The 24,626-nt window shown below is 42.9% G+C and overlaps 1 protein-coding gene across 1 annotated transcript in view; it reads left to right on the top strand.

The window, feature by feature from the left end:
- Positions 1 to 268: 268 nt before the first annotated feature.
- The window catches only part of LOC123744972 (trans-acting T-cell-specific transcription factor GATA-3), a 204,823-nt gene continuing 180,465 nt past the window's right edge, over positions 269 to 24,626 (top strand). The window contains exons 1-2 of the mRNA XM_069306237.1: positions 269 to 1,702; positions 9,984 to 11,044. Coding sequence (XP_069162338.1) covers positions 10,720 to 11,044 — 325 coding nt within the window. The 5' untranslated portion in view covers positions 269 to 1,702; positions 9,984 to 10,719. The remainder of the gene's footprint in view (positions 1,703 to 9,983; positions 11,045 to 24,626) is intronic.

The raw sequence follows: 24,626 nt of genomic DNA, 5'->3' as shown, positions 1-24,626 counted from the left end.
GCGCTGGGATTGGCTGTTTGTGGCGCATGCTCGGTCCACCCCCTGCCGCGCCCGCCAATCACAGATCTTATCGCAAGTGGGCGGAGTCGACACATGGGCGGGAGTCGGCTGTGCACGAAAGCGAGAATGGGAAACTGTGAAAAAACGGAGGTATTAAAAAAATAACAATACTGTGTTGTGACACTCTCACCTCACTCCTGCCTTCTCTGCAAGTCGCGTCTGCCAGTTATTACTCACAATTACGCACAAAATAAAAATAAAAATGTGAAGAGATGGCGCTAGGACCGAGGTCCCAGACGAGAGCAGCATCATGTATGGTTCGAGCGACTGCCACTAGGCGGAGCTGGCGTGGCCTCGATGGGGCGGTGAAGATAGTGTTATCAGAAAGCAGGTTATCTGCCATCTCCACGCTGTGATAACCTCCTCTCTCATTATTACCAAACAAAACAAACACCACACTAGCCAGTATGGCCTCCTATAGAGCCGCGAGGTGGAGGGAGCAGCTCAAGTGAGAGAGAGAGACGCGCGGGAGTGGTGTAGTGTAGCGGCGGCCGCGGCGGGACCTCTGAGGGGACTCCGGACGCGTTTTTGCGACTCGGGTCAAGGAACGTGAGGATTGTGTTCCCTCAACACGCGTCTGCCGAAGTGTGAGGCAGACAGTCAGTTCACCAGCAGGTGCTTCGGAGTGTCTTACCTCAAGTCATCGTGTGACGAGCCCCCTCCCTCTTCCCCCCCCCCCCCACCAAGAAAACCCCTACCTCTATCCCTACCCCCAATACTACCCCCTAACCATCCACACACACACACACACATCCCTTCCCCCTCTTCCCCCCCTCCCTTCCCCTACCTTCCCCAATCGGTTCTACCCCTGTACCCCCCTACCCCCCCTACTCCCGACCGCCACAATACCGGAGCAGCCCCGTTGTGGCACACAGGCTTACGAGGCTTGTGGCAGGTGGTCATAGATGCGATAGTTCCGCGAGAGCTCACCCGCGCACCAGCACTTACGAACACGCTGGACAAACATTCGTAAAAGCTTCAAGGGCCCTCAGTAAATCAGTACGGGTCAAGCAGTGTCGGACAGTGCCCCCAGCGGAGCAGTGATCGTCGGTGACAAGGGACAGTGCCACAAGCGGAACAGTGAGCGTCGGTGACAAGGGACAGTGCCCCCAGCGGAACAGTGAGCGTCGGTGACAAGGGACAGTGCCCCCAGCGGAGCAGTGATCGTCGGTGACAAGGGACAGTGCCACAAGCGGAACAGTGAGCGTCGGTGACAAGGGACAGTGCCCCCAGCGGAGCAGTGATCGTCGGTGACAAGGGACAGTGCCACAAGCGGAACAGTGAGCGTCGGTGACAAGGAACAGTGCCCCCAGCGGAACAGTGAGCGTCGATGACAAGGGACAGTGCCCCCAGCGGAACAGTGACAGCCGGTGACAAGGGACAGTGCTGAACAGTGACCACCGGTGACAAGGGACAGTGCTGAACAGTGACCACCGGTGACAAGGGACAGTGCTGAACAGTGACCACCGGTGACAGGGGACAGTGCTGAACAGTGACCGTCGGTGACAAGGAACAGTGCTGAACAGTGACCGCAGAAGTTAAGAACAGTGAGAACCTCCTCCCCCTCATCAGAGCACTCAAGCTTCCAAAGTCGCCTTGAACACAAGAGGACAAAATTATCAACAACGGTCATTGAAGCGTGGTAAGTTGCGTGCGTGTGTGTGTGTGTGTGTGTGTGTGTGTGTGTGTGTGTGTGTGTGTGTGTGTGTGTGTGTGTGTGTGTGTGTGTGTGTGTGTGTATGTGTGTGTTTGCGCGTCGCGATGAACGAGCGAGTTTGCGTGGTATAGAGTAAAGCAGGTGTGTGTGTGTGTGTGTGTGTGTGTGCTTAGCGAAATACCTGACATTAGCTAATTGGTTTAATGGTCAATTTCCGGCGACAGAGGTTGAACCCAAACCACGAATTACCCAAGCCGTGGCTGCTGTGATTATTTCACTCTCACGAGTAGCGGGTGCTGTGATTCACTCATTTGTCATTGCCCAAGCTGCAGATGTGCAAAGAAAAGGAAACCTTATTATTTCTTACTGTTGTTTGTACCTATACTGTATTTATGTATCCTGGTGATTGACTGTATTTTCTGTCCTTGTGAGCACAATCCTGATGATATCTTCATTATGGTCTAGTCGTGGTACCGAGTAGCGAGTCGATATCATGATAACAGCCAGGATTGTTGATGTCAAACTGTACCCAATTTTGTCTGTGATTCTTGTGAAAATTTTGAATGCATGTTCAATGGTTTGAACAGCTGGATATAATGCTCTAAATCTTAATATTTATATGTATTATAATTTATGGTTCTATTAATAATGGGAAGCATATATATATATATATATATATATATATATATATATATATATATATATATATATATATATATATATATATATTTGTACAACTAATATTACTTTAATGTTATTAATTTCTAATTTAATATTCATACAGTAATTATTATTTCATAATTAATACAATTATTGTCAGTGTGTTATTAATCATTTCTATTTTTGTAAGTTATTTATTATCACTATTATTGCACGTTATTAATTATTACAATTATTATGTAATAAATTGTTTCAGTCACTATAATTTAATAATTAGTATTTTATAGCAATTTAGTTATTATTTAAATTATTGTAATTAATAAATAATGCTATTATTGTAATTTATAATTAATACAATTATAATTGAATTATTAGCATTATTGTAACTAAATTTTTTTACAATTATCTTACTATCCTAATTATCATCACCACATCATCTAGTATCAAAATGCTTAGGAGCACAAGTTAATGTTTTTTAAATAACCAGTTTTCTTATACAAAATTTTGAGTTCAGTTAGAAAAAAACCTGTGAATGGAAAGTTACACAATGGTGCCACAGCGTCTTTGGCCTTAAGATTATGCTTGTTACATCAGCTTATTATTGCTGGCACAGGACAGGGTGGAAGGGGGTCATCTGCTCTTAACTCTCAACAGGTATTTCAGGCACTTGCCTCTTGAAAGGTGTAAACTAGGGTCATAGTTTTAATCATTTATTTTAATTATTGAATAGTATATTTAGTTAATTGATTAATCTATTTGGGTAATTGAATTATAGATTTGTTTTATATGTTTGATTAAATTATTTATTTACCCAAATAATTAAATAATTTATTAATATGATCAAATAATTTAGTAATTTAATTCAATAATTTATTACAATAATTTAAGATTTTAATAAATTAATTCTTAAATTATTAACTGAAGAAATAATTTAATTGAAAATCATAATATTCAAATATCATTACGCAAAAAATAATATTATATAAATAACAAAATTAAATGAAATTAGAAACATTACTTTGTATAAAGATCACCTGAATCTGAGAATATAACATAAGTAAAACACACGGATACAAGAAAACACATTTGGTTAAGGCTGATATACAAAGGTGTAATGCAACTATATGAATATAAACGTGGTTTCAAATGTTCTTCTCAAAAACTCGTTTAATGGTTCTATCGAACACCACGCAGGAAGAGAGAGAGAGAGAGAGAGAGAGAGAGAGAGAGAGAGAGAGAGAGAGAGAGAGAGAGAGAGAGAGAGAGAGAGAGAGAAGGGAAGGGAATGGAACTATCAAGAGGAAAGCGCCAAGGCATTACGACTATATAGATCTTGGAAGGGGTCAAGAAAAAGGATTTGGGATAAGACGGGGAGAAGGAATGGTTCCCAACCACTTGGACTGTCGGGGATTGAACGTCGACCTGCATGAAGCGAGACCGTCGCTCTACCGTCCACCCCAAGTGGTTGGGCCAGAGAGAGAGAGAGAGAGAGAGAGAGAGAGAGAGAGAGAGAGAGAGAGAGAGAGAGAGAGAGAGAGAGAGAGAGAGAGAGAGAGAGAGAGAGAGAGAGAGAAGGGAAGGGAACTATCAGGGGGGAAAGCGCCAAGTCATTACGACTATATAGCACAGAGAGAGAGAGAGAGAGTAAGACTGCAATTATAGTAAATGCCACATAATTACAAGACTTAAAGTCATTAGCGATAAAATAACAATATAACGAACACAGATTTTCGTTAATCTTCACTAAAATGTAGTGATGTTTTTGATGCAACTGTAACATATGTAATTTTTGGTGTTACGATTTTTGTTTAAATTATAATCAATTAAATTTTTGCAATGATTCCAATTGTTAACTATGTAATTTACGTAATTTAACCAGAGAGCTAGAGAAAGAGACAGTGAGAGAGAGAGAGAGAGAGAGAGAGAGAGAGAGACAGTGAGAGAGAGAGAGAGAGAGAGAGACAGAGAGAGAGAGAGAGAGAGAGAGAGAGAGAGAGAGAGAGAGACAGTGAGAGAGAGAGAGAGAGAGAGAGGGGGAGAGGGAGAGAGAGGGAGAGAAAGGGAGCGAGAGGGAGAGAGAGAGAGAGAGAGAGAGAGAGGGGGGGGGGAGAGGGAGAGAGAGGGAGAGAAAGGGAGCGAGAGAGAGAGAGAGAGAGAGAGAGAGAGAGAGAGAGAGAGAGAGAGAGAGAGAGAGAGAGAGAGAGAGAGAGAGAGAGAGACAGACAGACAGACAGAGAGAGAGAGAGAGACAGAGACAGAGACAGAGACAGAGACAGAGAGAGAGACAGAGATAGAGAGAGAGAGAGAGAGAGACAGAGATAGAGAGAGAGAGAGAGAGAGAGACAGAGATAGAGAGAGAGAGAGACAGAGATAGAGAGAGAGAGAGAGAGAGAGACAGAGAGAGACAGAGATAGAGAGAGAGAGAGAGAGAGAGAGAGAGAGAGAGACAGATAGAGAGAGAGAGAGAGAGAGACAGAGATGTAGAAGGTGGTGGGAAGGATAATATATAGCACTCATCTCCACGAATAATAATCCTGTTAACTACCTACACTGGCCGCGTCGCTCATCCTGACCAAGGAATGTTGAAGCGTCACATTCCTTCATGAACTCCTTGAACATCCATTATCTTGTTGTTCAGCTTCTGTTCACCACATTATTTAAGCTGTCTCTTGAAATCATCTTCATCAGTTCTTTGTGCATTCTTTACTCGCATTTCTTCAGATTCTATTAACATACTTGACGTTTATCAATATATATATATATATATATATATATATTAGTATATTTTGGTAGCAGTCTTTCCTGTAGACATATATTATTAAATATGACCGAAAAAGTAAGATTAATAATTCTAACACGAATTTTCTCAATCTTTCGTACATTACGCTTCACTGTTGGAGGTAAATCAAAAATCACTTCTCCAAAATTCATTTTTTATTTCTAGTCTGACGCGACACGGGCGCGTTTCGTAAAACTTATTACATTTTCAAAGACTTCACAAATACACAACTGATTAGAACTTGCGTTTCTCTGATTTTATATCTACATTTGAGTGAGGTGGGAAGGGTGATGTGGCATTAACACAAGACAGAACAATAGGGGATATTAATAGGGTATTAAAAGTATCAACACAAGACAGAACAGAAACAATGGGTATTGAATAGAAGTGTTTGTAGAAAGCCTATTGGTCCATATTTCTTGATGCTTCTATATTGGAGCGGAGTCTTGAGGTGGGTAGAATATAGTTGTGCAATAATTGGCTGTTGATTGCTGGTGTTGACTTCTTGATGTGTAGTGCCTCGCAAACGTCAAGCCGCCTGCTATCGCTGTATCTATCGATGATTTCTGTGTTGTTTACTAGGATTTCTCTGGCGATGGTTTGGTTATGGGAAGAGATTATATGTTCCTTAATGGAGCCCTGTATATATATATATATATATATATATATATATATATATATATATATATATATATATATATATATATAATCATTACAATCACTATCACCATCCATGTTTTAATCACCATCAATATTATATTCATCACTATCAATATCACAATCAATATTAAAATCATCACCATCAATATTCTAATCATCGCAATCCATATTCTAATCATCACCATCAATATTCTAATCATCACAATCAATATTATAGTCATCACCATCAACATTTAAATCATCACTATCAATATGTTGTCACTGTAACAGTTACAGTGACAACATTTCCTATAACTATTGAGCTTTTCTAGTTTTGCTGTGTTTCTTTTTGTTGAGGAGAGTTCCATGCCAGAGCAGCATACTCATGACCGTGGCTTGCGTATAGAAAGCAGGAAGCACACGGAAGGGCTCGTTTTTCAATGTTTACTAAGAATATGAGGAGCTCTGCTAGTCCAGAATACGCTACTGTCATTATTCTGGTGATGTGTGAAAATGTTTGTGTTTGCGTACTTGCTTATTTGCTTGTGCCAGTAGGATCAAACATCAGCTCTTGAATCCTGCCTTTCAAGCTACCACTTGAGTATTGCAACGAGTCCCGACCTATTTTCCTATTATATATGTGTGTGTGTGTGTGTGTGTGTGTGTGTGTGTGTGTGTGTGTGTGTGTGTGTGTGTGTGTGTGTGTGTATGTGTGTGTGTGTGTGTGTGTGTTGTGTGTGTGTGTGTGTGTGTGTGTTTAGTGCTTCTATTGCGTGTGACATAACCTTCTTGGTCGATAAGTAATTAGTGGCAAGGCGTGTTGGGTATAGATGTTATACTGTTCAGTTTTCTGCTATATTGCATCTTGTGTCTGCCTGACGAGGTCCTTGTTTGCTTACTTTGTTTTCCTTTGGGAGGCAACGGGTAAGGGGGGGAGGGGTCCCTTGGTTTGTTTGTGGAGCTGCAAATTGTTTTTGTTTCTTTTCTGGTTGACAGATTTCTTGCTGGTTTGTTTGCTGAGCTGCCATAAGCTTCTGTTTGTCATTGGTACTGTTATTGTTTGTTTTTGTGTGTGGTTGTCCTTGATGTTCTTCCCCTTGATGTTCTTCCCCTTGATGTTCTTCCCCTTGATGTACCTAACCTTGATGTACCTAACCTTGATGTTCTTCCCCTTGATGTACCTAACCTTGATGTTCTTTCCCTTGATGTACCTAACCTTGATGTACCTAACCTTGATGTTCTTCCCCTTGATGTACCTAACCTTGATGTTCTTCCCCTTGATGTACCTAACCTTGATGTTCTTCACCCTAATGTTCTTCCCCTTGATGTTCATGCTCTTGATGTTCATGAATTTGATATTCTTACTCTTGATGTTCTTGCCCTTGATGTTTACACACACACACACACACACACACACACACACACACACACACACACACAAACACACAGGCTATAGGCTATAGCTATTGTATATAGGCTATACAAACACAAAGGCTATAGGTCCAGATGGAATCTCCCCTTGGATACTAAAGGAAGGAGCAGAAGAACTGTGCCTCCCGCTCTCCATGGTGTATAACAAATCACTGGCAACAGGGGAACTGCCAGAAATTTGGAAAGCAGCTAACGTAGTCCCGATATACAAGAAAGGGGATAGACAGGAGGCACTGAATTACAGACCAGTGTCCCTAACCTGCATACCATGCAAGTTGATGGAGAAGATTGTGCGAAGAAAGCTAGTGGAACATCTGGAGCGAAAGAACTTTGTAACACAGCATCAACATGGATTCAGGGATGGCAGGTCCTGCCTCACAGGGTTACTTGAATTCTACGACCAGGCAACAAAAATAAGGCAAGAAAGAGAAGGGTGGGCAGACTGCATATTTTTGGATTGTCAGAAAGCCTTTGACACAGTGCCACACAAGAGGCTAGTGAAAAAACTGGAGATGCAGACTGGAGTGAGAGGGAAGGTACTCCGTTGGATACAGGAATACCTAAGTAACAGGAGACAACGAGTCAGTGTGAGGGGTGAGGTCTCAGATTGGCGAGACGTTACGAGTGGAGTACCGCAGGGGTCAGTCCTTGGACCTATACTGTTTCTGATATATGTAAATGATCTTCCAGAGGGTATAGAATCGTTTCTCTCAATGTTTGCCGATGATGCAAAAATTATGAGGAGGATTGAAACTGAGGACGATAGTAGGAGGCTACAAGATGACCTAGACAGACTGAGTGAATGGTCCAACAAATGGCTGTTGAAGTTCAACCCGAGTAAATGCAAAGTAATGAAACTAGGTGGTGGAAATAGGAGGCCAAACACAGGATACAGAATAGGAGATGAAGTACTTAATGAAACGAACAGAGAGAAAGATCTAGGAGTTGATATCACACCAAACCTGTCTCCTGAAGCCCACATAAAAAGAATAACGTCTGCGGCATATGCGAGGCTGGCTAACATCAGAACAGCGTTCAGGAACCTGTGTAAGGAATCATTCAGAATCTTGTACACCACATATGTAAGACCAATCCTGGAGTATGCGGCCCCAGCATGGAGCCCGTACCTTGTCAAGCACAAGACGAAGCTGGAAAAAGTCCAAATGTATGCCACTAGACTAGTCCCAGAACTAAGAGGCATGAGTTACGAGGAAAGGCTGCGGGAAATGCACCTTACGACACTGGAAGACAGAAGAGTAAGGGGAGACATGATCACAACCTACAAAATCCTCAGAGGAATCGACCGGGTAAACAAGGATAAACTATTCAACACTGGTGGGACGCGAACAAGGGGACACAGGTGGAAACTGAGTACCCACATGAGCCACAGAGACGTTAGAAGGAACTTTTTCAGTGTCAGAGTAGTTAACGGATGGAATGCATTAGGCAGTGATGTGGTGGAGGCTGACTCCATACACAGTTTTAAATGTAGATATGATAGAGCCCAGTAGGCTCAGGAATCTGTACACCAGTTGATTGACAGTTGAGAGGCGGGACCAAAGAGCCAAAGCTCAACCCCCGCAAGCACAAATAGGTGAGTACAAATAGGTGAGTACACACACACACACACACACACACACACACACACACACACACACACACACACACACACACACACACACACACACACACACACACCACCACCACCACCAGACTAGTACCTAAACGGAGGGGTAGGAGCTACGAGGAGAGACTACGGGAATTAAACCTCTCGTCACTGGGAGACAGAAGAGTTAGGGGGGACATGATCACCACGTACAAGATTCTTAGAGGAAATGATAGGGTAGATAAAGATAGACAATTTAACACCAGAAGCACATGCACTAGGGAACACATGTGGAAATTGAGTGCCCAAATGAGCCATAGAGATATTAGAAAGAATTTTTAGAGTAGTAGTAGTGTCAGAGTAGTAAACAAATGGAATGCATTAGGAAGTGATGTGGTGGAGGCTGACTCCATACACAGTTTCAAGTGTAAACATGATAGAGCCCAATAGGCTCAAGAACCTGTACACCTGTAGATTGACAGTTGAGAGACGGGATCAAAGAGCCACAGTTCAACCCCCGCAAGCACATCTAGGTGAGAATAGCTAAAAGCTCCATGGGATGGGTGGTATACTACAGTATGTCAGGTGCTCATCATTGATTGTATTAGCAAATAGTAATAGTGATTAGATCAACTTAAGTATGTTTTTTCATACGAAAATTCCATGAAAGTTTTAATTTTGTCTGATATGACTCAGGGGGTTGTGAAGGTGCCATAATCATGCCCCCACCAATCCAGCGTCTCCCAACACCCATGCTTCCCCCACCTCTCCCTGCTTTTCCCCATCATCACATATACTCCTCAGCACCCCTACCCCCATACCTCCTCAAATCCCCCATCACCACCGTTTCTATCCACCTCTCCCACCCCCTCACAACCCCAACTATCCTAGTCACCTCTTCCTCCTCCCCTATCCCCACCTCAACAACCCCCACCTACCCCCGAGCCCAGGAGCACTGTTGAAGGGGATATTATTGACAGCTTATGTATGAAGAGCTTTAAATTCCCATTTAACATTTGTTCCCTAATGGTGAATATGTGTTATAGAGGTGTGGAATGTTGTTGTGAAGGTGGGGGTTAGCGGTGTAGCGGTAGGCGCTAGATAAGCGATAAGGTAGCGGGAAGTTGCTGACCCTCATCCTTGTCTTGCAGATAACGTCGCTGATAAGAGCTAACGGTCACACGCCCATGAGATGTCCACGACCTCTGCCGCTGCTGCTGTTCTGTAGGCTGCCACGCCCTTAGGAGTCAACGCTCGCACACGCTAGCAAAGGGAAAAGTCATTTTTGTTTTGTTTTGGGGAGATATTGGTGATCCTCTCTTCAGTTTGAGGTTCGCTGAGAAGGATAATTCCTCGTCGACTCTTGCGTGTGGCTTACGTGTTAACTTGTAAGATCAGTGTGTGTGTGGTTGGCTGCTGAGTGCCATAACTAAGAGAATAACGAAGAAACTAAAAACTAGCAAATTATACATGAGATATAATCATGATAGCAGCAGTGATTATCTCCCAATAAAAATATATTACTGGTGACATAGAAAGAAAAGTTAATACATAAAATATTAGGAAGAAAGTATAAAACATAGCCAATTTAAAAGTGAAAGTAGCGGAGGTATAGTCAAGAGCTGAAAATCGGAAGCGAACTGAGAATTTAGTTTTACCAATAAGACAGTATTTAGGAACTCCCCAAAGGTACTACGAGGTGCTAAGTGATTAAGTAAAGGTACTTTGGGACCAACTTAAGGTGCTAGGGGGGAGGGGGATTACTTAAAGGTACTTAGATATTAGACAAACATGAGTATTGAGTGTTGTTGAGAGGTCGAGGCAGTGGAGGCTTCCCTTTGAGTCATGTCCAGTTTTTAAGTGGTGCTCACCGCTGGTGGCCTCACCATGGACAACGACGGGGCCAACTGGTACACTGACGGGGTCCCAGTGCCACACCCCCCATTGGAGGAGGGCCACTCCGGCATGCACCTTAAGGACGAAATCTCCCACGAGAGTGCCATGGACGCCCCGACGCCCATGAATGTCGAGGCGCAAATTCCCCTCAGCGGGGTTAGCCAGCACCCAGGGGCACAACAGGGGGCGCTGCTTCCCCCTGAGGAGGTGGATGGCTTCTTCACCTCCCTGGACTCGTCTGGACGCGAGCACCGAGCCAGGTACTACGGCCACAACCCTGCCAACACTCTCCAACACTATCCCCACAACACACACGGTAAGTACACACACTCTCACTTTCCTATCCCTTTAGCAAATTATGTCAGTTGTATTTCATTAGATTTTACCTAATACAATATATTAAATAATTATATGCTTATTTAATGCTGGCAGTGTGGGTGATTATGTAACACCTCCAATTGTAACACCACTCTTTAGTGTACCACTACTAAAATGGAACACTATAATGGAACACAAAAAATGGTTACTAATGTAAACACTACTTATCCTGAGTAACACTTCCTCATCGGTTGCACTTGATAACACTGTTATGAGCTGACATATGATGGTTACACCGGAACCAAAGGTACACTGCCAATAAGGAAATGCTAACACAAGGATTAAATACGCTGCCACCATCTGCCTTTGACCATTGAAACTATATCAAGCAACGAGGCAAGAAACATTGCTTGACTTGGAGAGTACTTTCTATGACTGTCATTAATTATGAAAACGGTTGTCAGCCACTATATCCAAAAGGCTAAGAGGATTCAACAATTGACACAGGCGGGAAATTTCACGTAAGTTTATTGAGACCAAAATTATGTCAATCACCAATTATAAATCCTACTCTAACACTGGCAAAAAGTTAAGAAATTTGGACATGGAACAAAACTCAGAGATCACACACATTACCTTAAGACCTCTGTCTCTCCCTGGCTGAGATGTTCTTCACAGACCCGCTCTCGATCCCGGTGTACCGCACTCTGCATTCCCTAAGTCCCTAAAGGACCTCTATATACAACCCCCACAGGGGGAGGGGAAGATCTGCTGTTGCTACCCACCAAGAGTGTACAAACACTCAAGAAATATTTCAAAAAGCTTGTTTGACATTCACCCTACACTCTTCAAGAGAATAGTTATTAATTACATGTGACTGACCTCTGACCTGGCCAAAAGGGGGAGATCCAGGGATGTTTACACATAAGAATCTGGAGTCTAATTTCCTTGCATGAAATATTACATACTTGAAACTATGCTGACTAAGACTAACCCAGGAATTTTTAATCAATATACAAGATAAACCGGAGGTCATCTGGGCTGACCTCTTGGAGAAGGCTTCCCTGGATGTGAACTCTAAGGGGGGGGAGGTCCTGGGTGTTACAATTAGATATGTATGTGTATATATATGTGTATGCGTATATATATATATATATATATATATATATATATATATATATATATATATATATATATATATGTACATGTATGTATGAGGGTGTATACATGTGTATACAACATTGATAATTTTGTAACTAGCGTCAAATATTGTTATTTGCTTAGCTAAACGAACTAGAGGGTTCAGTTCCTGAACCGATTATGTGTCTTTGTAATCCTTTACACCACCGCCCTCATGGATGGGTATGGGGTGCATAATAAAGAAAGAAATTGAATTGACCCCACAAATCTTAAAATATGGAAGCGACGACGTTTCGGTCCATCCTGGACCATTATCAAGTCGAGTAATGGAAAAATGTCGTCAATTCCTCATTTTCTGACTTGTAGGGTTGGGGGTGTCTTTCCTGTTCTTTAGTATACTGGCATAATATACAGATGCCATTGTTAGGGGAGAGACTGGCAGAGGTTCTTACAGATGATACGTGAATGTGCTGGGATTTACGCTACATTGTCTTCGCGTGGTGCGCAATGTGTTTACGGTTTCATGCGAGAGACGTCTGTTGTTATGAGAATAAATGTTGATAAGGAAACAGGTGAGAAAAGTATCAAGATGCTTATCTCGGGGTGAAAATTGTAACACGTGGTAGCGAGGAGTCTCCGGCCTGTGTTGAGACAAGGTTAGTACCGGCGCGTGTACACACACACACACACACACACACACACACACACACACACACACACACACACACACACACACACACACACACACACAGACACACACACATATGAGAGGCGGGCCCAAAGAGCCAAAGCTCAACCCCCGCAAGCACAATTAGGTGAGTAGACACACACACACACACACACACACACACACACACACACACACACACACACACACACACACACACACACACACACTCACACACACACACACACTGGGGTCTTGTAGCTGAGTGGACAGCGCGTGGGACTAGTAATCCTGTGACCCGGTTTTGATTCCCGGACTAGGCAGAGACAAATGGGCAGAGTTTCTTTTACCCTGATGCTCCTGTTACCTAGCAGTAAATAGGTACCTGGGAGTTAGCTGTTACGGGCTGCTTCCTGTGTGTGTGTGTGAGAGAGAGAGAGAGTGGAACAGAATAGTAGTTATTAACAGTTGATTGATTGACAGCTGAGAGGCGGGCCGAAAGAGCAGAGCTCAACCCGCGCAAGCACAAATAGGTAAATATAACTAGGTGAATACACACACACAACACACACATAACATACCACAAATACACACACACACAAGAGAACGGACTGGACACTGACCCTGCCATAGACTAATGAGTATAAGCCGTGATAGATAAAGTTACCAAGGTACAAAAACACTTTTGTCTAGGCAAAAATCTCTTGACATTTGAAGCATGTCCAGTCGTGTGAAAGGACTGACTAGAGAGAGAAACTATTACCTAAAGTTTCATCGTTGCTTGACCCTGTTCTACCCAGCAATGGTTGGGTACTAGGATGTAAAATGATTGGCAGATCGCGTTTGGGGATAATATGGAACTAGAAATCCTAGCGGGTTGCAGTATCTGGTATGTGGCCTCAATCCCATGAAACAATAGAGTCAACACGGTACCACACAAGTGGCTCCATCACAGACTAGAGAAGCAGGTCCGAGTAAGTGGTAGTGTTGAACTGGTTAGGTAACTGATAGTGATAAACTGGTCCAGACGCCCTTACCTGCCACTACTCTGAGTGCATGTAAATGAGTACATGTAAAAAAAAAAATCACTCCAAGCTTCCCCCTTCCTCAAACCATCGTACTCCATATATCACCTTTTTTACCTATACTAAGCGTCAAATATCACCCTCCTCCCTTCCCTACCCCCGTATTTAGACCGTAACGAATCAGATCAGCAGGACAGAATCGCTTTTCTGGACCGCGATAAAACTCCGTGACAATCTTTGCTGTCAATTGCCTTGACCGTGAACAGTTGCAGCTTGTTTTGGCCCCTCGTTTATGTCTAGTTGTGGATAAGGACAATCACCTTATCGCTAGGTTTGCCAGACGATCTGTGTGGGCTGACAAGTGCAGGTGTGGAGTTGAGACCAGGCACACGGTACACGGGGTACCAGGCACGTGGTACAGGGGGTACCAGGCACGTGGTACAGGGGAGTACCAGACACGTGGTACAGGGGGTACCAGGCACGTGGTACAGGGAGTACCAGGCACGTGGTACAGGGGGTACCAGGCACGTGGTACAGGGGGTACCAGGCACGTGGTACAGGGAGTACCACGCACGTGGTACAGGGGGTACCAGGCACGTGGTACAAGGGGTACGACGGATTATGAGGAGTGATACGACAAATCGATCATCGAAATATTCTTGATGTGTGTTCCCATCTGTGTGAACCTAAGGGACGAGTAGCGGCTCGTGGGTCCCATCCATCAGTCGCTGGTCGCCTAATATAATATAAATCCGACTTCTTTGTTTATGATACCCACTCCAGAGAGAATATATATTTGGCGTTAGCCTCAATTACCGCCATCTAAGTCGCTCCTTATTCTTGCTACCCGCACACTGAACAATCACTTTCCCGAAGCTCGTCTGAGTGACTGTTCTTCATCCACGCCCACTCATCCTGCTCCTACTCATGCTATACATCTCCGCTTCATGAATGCCTCTAAGAAGTTTGTATGTCTTGATCATGTCGCCTGTTATTCTTCTCGTTTCAAGTATGATGAGGTCTAGTTCCCTCAGCCAATCATCGTAGATTCATCCTGCTTAGGGTTCAGAAACTACTCTTGTAGCAAACCACTGGACATTCGTCTTGATCTGTGTTTGCTTCATTGTGAAATCTAATTCAAGACCACAGTTTCTAGTACTTGTCTAAAATTGGTAGTACACAAGGTCGTGAAAGCTACATTGTTCAGGTTTCTGAGGGTTGCATAAATGCTTCTAATCTTTCCAAATACTGCTGATAATGTGAACCCTCTGGGATAGGCTTGATAATGTGTCTACTCACAGATCTCTGTCCTTATCAAATTCTAGCAATTGTCTTCCCTTTATTATTGTTATTGTCTCTGCGGCCTCCTCAAGCCCGTATCTAAACTTACCATTTTATAAGTGCTTCAGCGGTCATATCTCCACCCAGCACTCTTATTTTCATATCTCCCCAAAGATCATTCTGTATTCCTCCTTTGCTCAAATTCATCTCATTACTTTTGTATCGTCGGCAGACACTGGGATGTAAGGCTCCTGCCTCTTACGCCATTACCGAAATATATACAAAATAGAAAATGTGGTATTAATCCTTGTGGTATTGCGCATGTTACTTCCTGACATTCTGATCAATCTCTCTTTGCTTCCTGTTGGATAGATAGCTATCCACTCACCCAGTTCATTCAATTTTCAGTTTCTCCTGTTTTGCTCTCACGTTTGTGTAAGAAATACCTTTGTAGAGTTGGGTAGTGTTTGTGGGTGTCCAAGATGATGCACTGAGCTCAATCTTCTGTTTTCTGAATGATAATTAACATCCTGCTAGTGAACACAATTAGGTTTGTTAATGGACACTTTTCTTCTGTGACTGTTGACACATTGTCAACTTAGTAACAATTAGTTTCTTCCTGATTTCTTCACTTGATGCACTTATTCATTTGAAATTAAATATGTATATGGGAGCTAGACAACTGTTGTGGGCTGTGGTGTGTCTATAATTCCTACTTTCATTTTTTTTTTAAGGTGGTGAGACCGTGCCATGTTCAGAGTCATCATCTCAAAACTTACTTTAAACCGTAGTGACGCTGGCTACATCTGTTGATTACCATCATGTTCTTCACTTTGTCGCAATCTCTGCTGTTGCTTTCATTCTGGGGAGAGCTTTTATCTCTTCCTTAACGACCGCCTCAGTTTCCATTCCCCCCCTCACCCAATTTCCCCTTCCCCTCTCCTCTCTTATCTCCCATCTCGGCTAGTTGCTTCTCCACATCTTCCTTGTCATTATTCGTTCTTCATACACGTTCTTCTTCCCCTTTCGACAGGAACAGTTCTCCCAGTTTCCTCGTCTCTACTTTCTTTCTCCTCCTCCTCCTCCTCAATCTCCTGCTCCGTCTGTATCTACTCATTCTTCTCCTTCTTACCTAACATTAAATGGAGATCCATTCTAAACAATTTTGACTGTTTCCTCAATGCGCCGCAAAAAAAAAAACCTTACAGTGTGTAGCTCAGTGGTTGTGCCATTAATCCTATGAAACTGAATGTGTCTCTTAATCCTGATAAAACTGTTCACTATATTCACCCTTGGAAAGATGTGCAGGTTTCTTTACATTATACCCCCATCAGTGTCAAAGAAATGTATAACACTGAAACTAGGAGATGTATAACACTAGAAGATATTGACAGTCATCTTCAAAATTTCAAATCAACTGAATCCTATGCCTTTACTGATGACTCTGTACAATTAGGCCCTGGCAGAACAGGTTGTGCAAGTGCAGAATATAAAGGGAATGAAATGATCATGTCCAGTACACAGAGATTGAACAACTGGGCAAGCACGACACAGACCGAGCTATTGGGTATTTATCTAGCCACTGAGTATCTTAAGCTCAATAGTGGTGGAGTGATATTCTGTGACTCTAAAAGTGCTATGCAGTCCTTAAATAACCCATCACAATGTATGTCGGAAGTAGCTTGTAATATTAAATGAAATGGAATTTTTGCCAATGATAATAACTGTTGTATAAATTTGTGTGGATCCAATCCCATGTGGAAAACATGACTTTGTAGATCGATTGGCCAATGAGGTTTGCAGGAAAGAAAACACTGATTGTGACTTTGGATTATCTAATGCAATTATTAGAAACATACAAATTAAAGAAATTAATTCAGATTTAGAACAACTAAGAAATGCCCAGAGACCTGAAAGGGTTTAATACCTGAAAGGTATTAAAAGCTATGACAAGTTTTGTAATAATAGGTATTTGTATGGTCAGCACAGTAACCGGACCAGGCAATGTGATGTAGTCATTGCGCGAATTCGCCTTGGCTATAGGCACATCTGGCAGGTTAGTAAGGTTCAGCCGCTACCAGAATACTCAGATTGTAAACTCTGTGACAAACCTTTAATGCATTCACTAGAACATTATATTGTTGAATGTGAAACCGTAAAAGATTTTAGACCTCCTGGCCTATTGTACCACCAACTGTGTAACTATTTCATTAAATCTGGGGTACTGAACATCCTTACAATTTATCCAAAATTTGCTTGTCCATTTTAAAGAATGAAGAACAATTTTATTTTATTTTTTTAAGTTACATCTCTTATGAACCTATCTCTGCCCTTGTGTGGCAGTGCACAATAGAAAGTTGATTTTACATATTCATACAATAAAACATTGACTGTAACCATCATATTATACATGTGCTTCAGCTTACAGTTTAGACCTATTGTCTTCTGTATGATCCTCTGTCCTGTGTGACAGTGAATACCAGCATTATCCTCATTTTAATAAGACTTAATTTAAATCTTAAATCTTCAGATTAGGCAATTTTGACAATAAAGATGTTGTTAATAATAATAATAACCTAACATTGACTACTCGGAAGGATGGTGCAGGTCGCCATGGCCGGCCTTCTCCTGGCCTTGTTGTACATCCTGCCTGGTAATTGAGCTTTCCTCGCACACGAAATCCTTTTCGGACCTGGCCTTAAAGTTATGGATTGTAATGGCTTCCACGACGGGCCTTTTCAGTGCATTCCACGTGTTGAACCACCTGTACAAGGTACGAGTTTCCTGCATATCTTCCACTTAATTAGGTTTCCAGCTTCCACCTGTGTCCTGCTCTTCCTCCACCGTCCTATTACTCCACCTCCTCCTCCTCTCCCTCTCCTCACCTCTCATGCCAGCGAAAACACGATAAATAGGCTAACAAGGTAATAACTGATAACGTCAGTGGATGGGGGTAGAGGGGGGGGGGGGAGCGGCTCAGGGACTGGTCGCACACTGGCTGCGCCTCGACCAGTTTAGGCAGAGTTCGTGAGGTCGATCGTGGTAGCAGAATTTCGATCTATTTTTGAAGTAAGATCAGGCGGGAGGGCTTGTATTTCCCGCCATTCTCCTTAATTTACTTTTGTTTTTGAAATTAAGTTTTTAGACAGTTTTGTTTATTTTAGTAAGTTGATTGGCCAAGATGGTATATTATATATATATATATTGCACTTAGAACTGGCATATCTATAAAGAACAAAAAACAAAAACACTAACCTCATCTCTTCAAATTTAGCTTGAATTTTTTTTATATAAATAAATAAATAAGAAATTTGAATGAAAAATAACGACCTCACTTCCACCTTATTGAGATTGTGATCCAGTGCATCGTGTGCTTTAAATTTCTGATGAGCGAGGGTCTTCCTCGTTATGAAATACTAGGCCCAGTGCCTCGTAAACCCCGGCCAACTCCTCCCACGACGCTCACATGATCGTTAAATTCTGGTGGCAGTGCCTCCTAACCTTCAGATCCTGACGCCACGTCTTCATAATCTGGGAAATTATGTTACCTCGCCAACACGTAAGGTAAACCTCATTTGCTTCACCCCCCGCCTAGTGATTCCTCCCTCAGCTCTCCTGCCTAACTCTTGCTTCGTTGCCTCCAATCTTCCGTCCCTCTCTCACTCCCTGTCTTATTCCTTTTCATCCTCACGCCCCTCCATATTTATCCTCGTCCCTAATTCCCTCCCTTCCTCAATTCCTTCCATTCACCTCTTCTTTTCTCGCTCCTTCCCTTCCTCCTTTGATTATTGTTGTTGCTGTTATAGGTGTGGATAGAGAGAGTCTGCCGTCATGTGCACATGCGTGGCAACACGCTGAGGAAGGCTGGAAGAGGGCCTCATCTCCCAGGGTGGTCCGTACCTGTCGGCCTCTGCCTCGCCGCATTACACCTGTATCCGGTGTGCATTGGGGCAGCAAGGCGGAGAGCCACAGCAATTCGGAGGGCCTGCGGTGTGAGACGAGTGTCAGTTGCTGACATTGGGGTTGCTAATAGTAAGTCCCCTGCATGGGGAGCTGCTACAGCTCGAAGTCGGGCAGTGTCATGTGGTGTTGTGGCAGCTTCTTGGTCGACAATGGGGCAATCCCAGCTGGATTGCTTATGGGCTTCAGAAAGCAGTGGTTGGGGTGCTGGTCCAGCGAGAGAGACCCATTTCATGGTGCAATCTGTAAAGCTGGGATTATGTACCCCTGCCTGTTGACCTAGGTACTCAGGTAGGATTTCCTTCACCAGGTTGTCAGATGCCACTGAAGAGGACAGGGACGCTGGTACAGCAATTTATATATATATATATATATATATATATATATATATATATATATATATATATATATATATATATATATATATATATATATATAAATATATATTATAAATAAAAAAGGGTAGTAGGAGAAGTGAACAATCATACGTATTTAAAGTTAAATGGCAAGTTTTTCTCTGAATTCTCTGTATTCCCTTCACTGAGGTTATGGGTCCCTACAATTGCACCAGAGGTGGTACCCCTATATTTATACATATATACAAATATTGTTGGAGCAGAAAACTAATCATTAATATTGTTGCATATAAAAAAAAATTAAGTTCCATTTAAGTTTGTTTGAGACTTACTTTTCCCTTCGTGCAATTTTCAGTCTAGGCTGAAGCACTTACTCTTTCTTCCTCTATCATCATTCACTGCTCTTTAAGAAATCTTGAGTTTTTTTTAATAGTCTTTTCTCTATTGGATTTCTTGTTTTGCCTTTTCTAAATGAACTGTTTGTCATGGAGATTATTATAACGACTGCTTTGCCATATCTCTCTCTCTCTGTTTCTTTCTCCCTTTCCTTTTTCTCTCTCTCTCTCAACTTCCCTATCTCCATGTCTCGTCTCTAGCATCTTCACGACATGGTCCAGGGGGTGCCAGAACAAGGGGTCCCTGGCCACACCAGAGGCTCGCAAACACTCCTTCGCTCCAGCGGTAATTACACGTGATGCCCCCGCCTCGAACAAGCATATTTTCGGGGCTAATAATTTCCTCGTTGGGGCCACGAAACGAGCATATTTTCAGGGCCCAGTAATTTCTCCGTTCAGCGCGTTACAGAGTTGAAAATTGGTATTATCGCACCTGGCATCTGGAGCCGGAGCCCGCAAATCTGCGTGAGGGAGATGACACGAGGAGTCGCGATACCGGCTGATACTCCCTACTTACTACGTGAGTTACGGCCGACGGACTGGTTAACGCAGTTATTTACGTGTGACGTGTTATTTACTACAATTACGGTCGTCCTCCTAACCCGAAGCACCCCCCCCCCTATCCTTCTCCCCCACCTCCAGCACCACCCCCCCCCCCTATCCTTCTCCCCCACCTCCAGCACCACCCCCTCCATCTCGGTGCCCTCACTTACTTCTCGGCTTATCCGGAACGCTAATTCGGATAATAACGCAAGGTATTGCGATTATACGAACTGGGATGAGGTGTGATTTGGGAGGCGAGTTTTGTTCCGTTTTAGGTGTTCGGAGGGTCTAGGTGGCCGCTACGAGAGGCGTTCGGATTATCGGCGCTGGAGTGTGTGGTTGTGTGTGGATAAGCGGGGTTTTGATTGTGTTTATGTGCGCGCGCGCGCGCGCTCGCAATCACGACCAAGAAATACACACATGCTGGTGCACATCTCATGCTTACACACCTACATGCGCTCACTCCAACACACACACACATGAGTGCACGTGTGCTCACTCGAACACACATCGTTTGGGGCGTCGGTGGCTGTGTGGACAGCACGCTGCACACGTAATCCTGTGACCCGGGTTCGATTCCCGACGCTGGCGAGAAACAAATTGGGGTAGAGATTTTCACCCTGATGTCCCTATTACCTAGCAGTAAATAGGTACCTGGGAGTTAGACAGCTGTTACGGGCTGCTTCGTGGTGGCGTGTGTGTATAAAATAAAAAAATGACAAAAATTAGTTAGTAGTTAGTAACAGTTGATTGATTGACAGTTGAGAGGCGGGCAGAAAGAGCAGAGCTCAACACCCGCAAGCACAATTACGTGAATATAAATAGGTAAATACACACACACACACACACACACACACACACACACACACACACACAGTTTCAAGTGTAGATATGATAGAACCCAATAGGCTCAGGAACCTGTACACCAGTTCATTGACGGTTGAGAGGCGGGACCAAAGAGCCACAGTTCAACCCCCGCAAGCACAACTTGGTGAGTACAACAAGGTGAGTAAACACACACACACACACACACACACACACACACACACACAACCACACACACACACACACACAACCCCCCACCCCACACGCACACACACCCGGGTCCCAGCCTCTGATGCCGGAGATAAGTAACTATATCATTTATCACATTAACGACAAAGAACAAGATAATAACCGAGTTTGAGGCGATTTGAGTTTTTTCCCCGCGCCCCGGCCATTACACGCTTGTTCAACACCTTGTGAGGTGTTAGCAATTTGCAATATACTCTTGCTCGTTATTACTTGATACAGTGCACACGGGGTGCATGTATCGCGTGCAGGACACGCGATACAGCGCACCTGCATGTATACGGTGATGTGAGACACGCGATGTATCATACATCATGTATACTGTATAGGCTTCTTCAGAGTATTTCCTATGTATTCTAATGTAATTAACACCCGTTGTTTCAGCTTTCATAGCTCCGCCATGACAGACTTGTTGACTAGACCACACACTAGAAGTTGAAGGGACGACGACGTTTTGGTCCGTCCTTGACCATTCTCAAGTCGACCATTCTCATCGACTTGAGAATGGTCCAGGACGGACCGAAACGTCGTCGTCCCTTTAACTTCTAGTGTGTGGTCTGGTCAACATACTTCAGCCACGTTATTGTGACTCATCGCCTGCATGACAGACTTCTAATACCAAAAAGACTGTTGGCATGTATTTTAAATAGTGTAATTAGCTTCATAAGATTAGTACTTGCTGAGCTAAATGATCGTTGGGAGGGTTAGGTTCCTGAGACCATTATGTGCCTCTGTAACCTTCTCCACTACTGGGCCCCGGAATGGGTATAGGGGTCCTTTACCACCCACGGGATGGGTATTGGGTCTACTATCACACATGGGATGGTTATGGGGTCTGCTATCCCATATAGAATGGGTATGAGGTCCAATGCCACCTACGGGATGGGTATGGGGTCTACTATCCCACATGGGATGGTTATGGGGTCTACTATCCCACATGGGATGGTTATGGGGTCTACTATCCCACATGGGATGGTTATGGGGTCTACTATCTCACATGGGATGGGTATGGGGTCCACTGCCACCCACGGGAAGGGTATGGAGTCTACTATTCCACACGGGATAGGTATTGGCTCAGCTACCTCCAACGGGATGGGTATGGGCTGCATAATAAATGAGGAAACTTAAGACAAATTCTCATAAATTGAAACTTCTGCTCCAGTTCCTTTGCTTTTAATAGTAGGAACAAGTCTTTCCAAAATCACTACTTCCCAATAGAATCCAAAGCTTGATAAATTGTCCAATTGATTCAGTCGAAAAAATCGTCTTTGAGAAACATATTGAAATTTCTAAAACTGTAGTTAAATATTTAATTATAAGAACATAAGAATAAAGGTAACTGCAGAAGTCCTGTTGGCCCATACGAGGCAGCTCCTATAATATAAACTCCTATAATATAAACCATATAAACTAATTTATTGACCTTCAAAATAACAAGATCTAAATTATATGATTCTGCCCCAACCACACAACAGTTGGATGGGAACAACGTTGATATGACCATTATTATTATCAGAAATTGAAAAATGTGCTCCGAGATCGACAAAGAAATTTAAGCATAGCATAACTTTGCTCTGATTACAAGTCAATAAATATTGATACTAATTTCTTGCTTTTTTTTTTGTTTAATCCAACGCTTTTCAAATGAAATATTTAAACATATTTATTTTGTTCTTTGTTTTGACCCTTAGATCTGCTGAAAACCTTTTTAAGATTTCGAACTTTAATGTTCGATTCTGGAGAACACCTCATACTAATATAAAAAGCGCGTCTTTGTAAATATTGGAATGCCTTCCCGTACTGAGGGGCCGGATTCACGAAGCAGTTACGCAAGTACTTACGAACGTGTACCTCTTTCCTCAATCTTTTACGGCATTGGTTAAATTTATTAAACAGTTTACACCCATGAAAACTTGCCAATTACCTGCTGTTATTGTTATAAACAGACTCCTGGTGCTTCGGAGCTCATTAACTGTTTAAAAATTGTAAACAAAGCCGCCAATAATTGAGAAAAGATGTACAGGTTCGAAAGTGCTTGCGTAACTGGTTCGTGAATCTGGCCCCAGGTTGTCCCATTTCGTAAGTTGTACCGCAAGCAATACCAGATGAAACCTATACCATAAGTCATCCTTTTGCTTACAACGATTTCCCTGTACAAACTTTCAGTTGTTTTAGACTAAAACTTTCCATATTACGGTAATAGTGGACAGGTGATCACAGGCGAGAGTCCCTTCCGACCCCGCCAGACTATCCTGATGCCAGTACCGTCGGCTGGGCTGCCATAGGCGCTCCATGTTTGGCTAGGGAACCATTAACAAGATACAGAGAACCATTAACAAGATACAGAGAACCATTAACAAGATACAGGAACTGTTTTTTCCTCTCTTCTGCAGCTCTCCTTCACAGCTCTTCGTGTTTGCTCAGTCTTGACTTGTTTTACGACTGTATTACATCCATATATATAAATAAAAATTTAAAAATAAATATATATAAATATATATATTTATTTATTTATTACAATATGAAGGTTTCGATTACTGTTGAATTTAATAATATTTATAAAACGTTTGCTATAAAGCTTGTTTTGTGTTGTACTGACAATATATCAGTCCTCGGTGGAGCCATCTTCTTGTGTTGGTATCATCATAAAGTATCAGAGTACCACAACCACCGCTCAAGTGATAACAAGCGACAGATAATCTATGGTGCAGCAAGATATTCTGTGTGGAACGTGTCACTGCCATTATCTGTTTGAAGCCCTAACAGGATGCCAAAAAATATATATATGTAAAATATAGGAAAGACCCAGATGTGGCCAACTAGCGAAGATTTTAACACTGAAGATTGAACGTTTCATTTCAGTCACTATAGCTTGTTAAAAGCCTTAATTGACAAGCATCTCGTAGAACTGGCTTGAGCTTTGACATGTCGTTGTCTCGCGGGCGAGCTGGCGAGCCCTGGTGCAGCCAGAGAGAAACTTGACTATCTGTATAAATTAAGCTTAAAGTGACGTCTCTCTGATTAAACCCCTTGACGGATGCGCGTCTTCAATTACCACGGATGTACAATCACTATATTTCCCCATCCACAAGGTTATAACGTGTGGCTCCGTAACGCTACAAGAAGCGCCCAAGCTTAGAGA

Source organism: Procambarus clarkii, chromosome 57, assembly GCF_040958095.1.
Source record: "Procambarus clarkii isolate CNS0578487 chromosome 57, FALCON_Pclarkii_2.0, whole genome shotgun sequence".
NCBI lineage: Eukaryota > Metazoa > Arthropoda > Malacostraca > Decapoda > Cambaridae > Procambarus > Procambarus clarkii.
The sequence above is the reverse complement of the archived record's forward strand: the minus strand, read 5'-3'. Positions and strand labels throughout refer to the sequence as shown.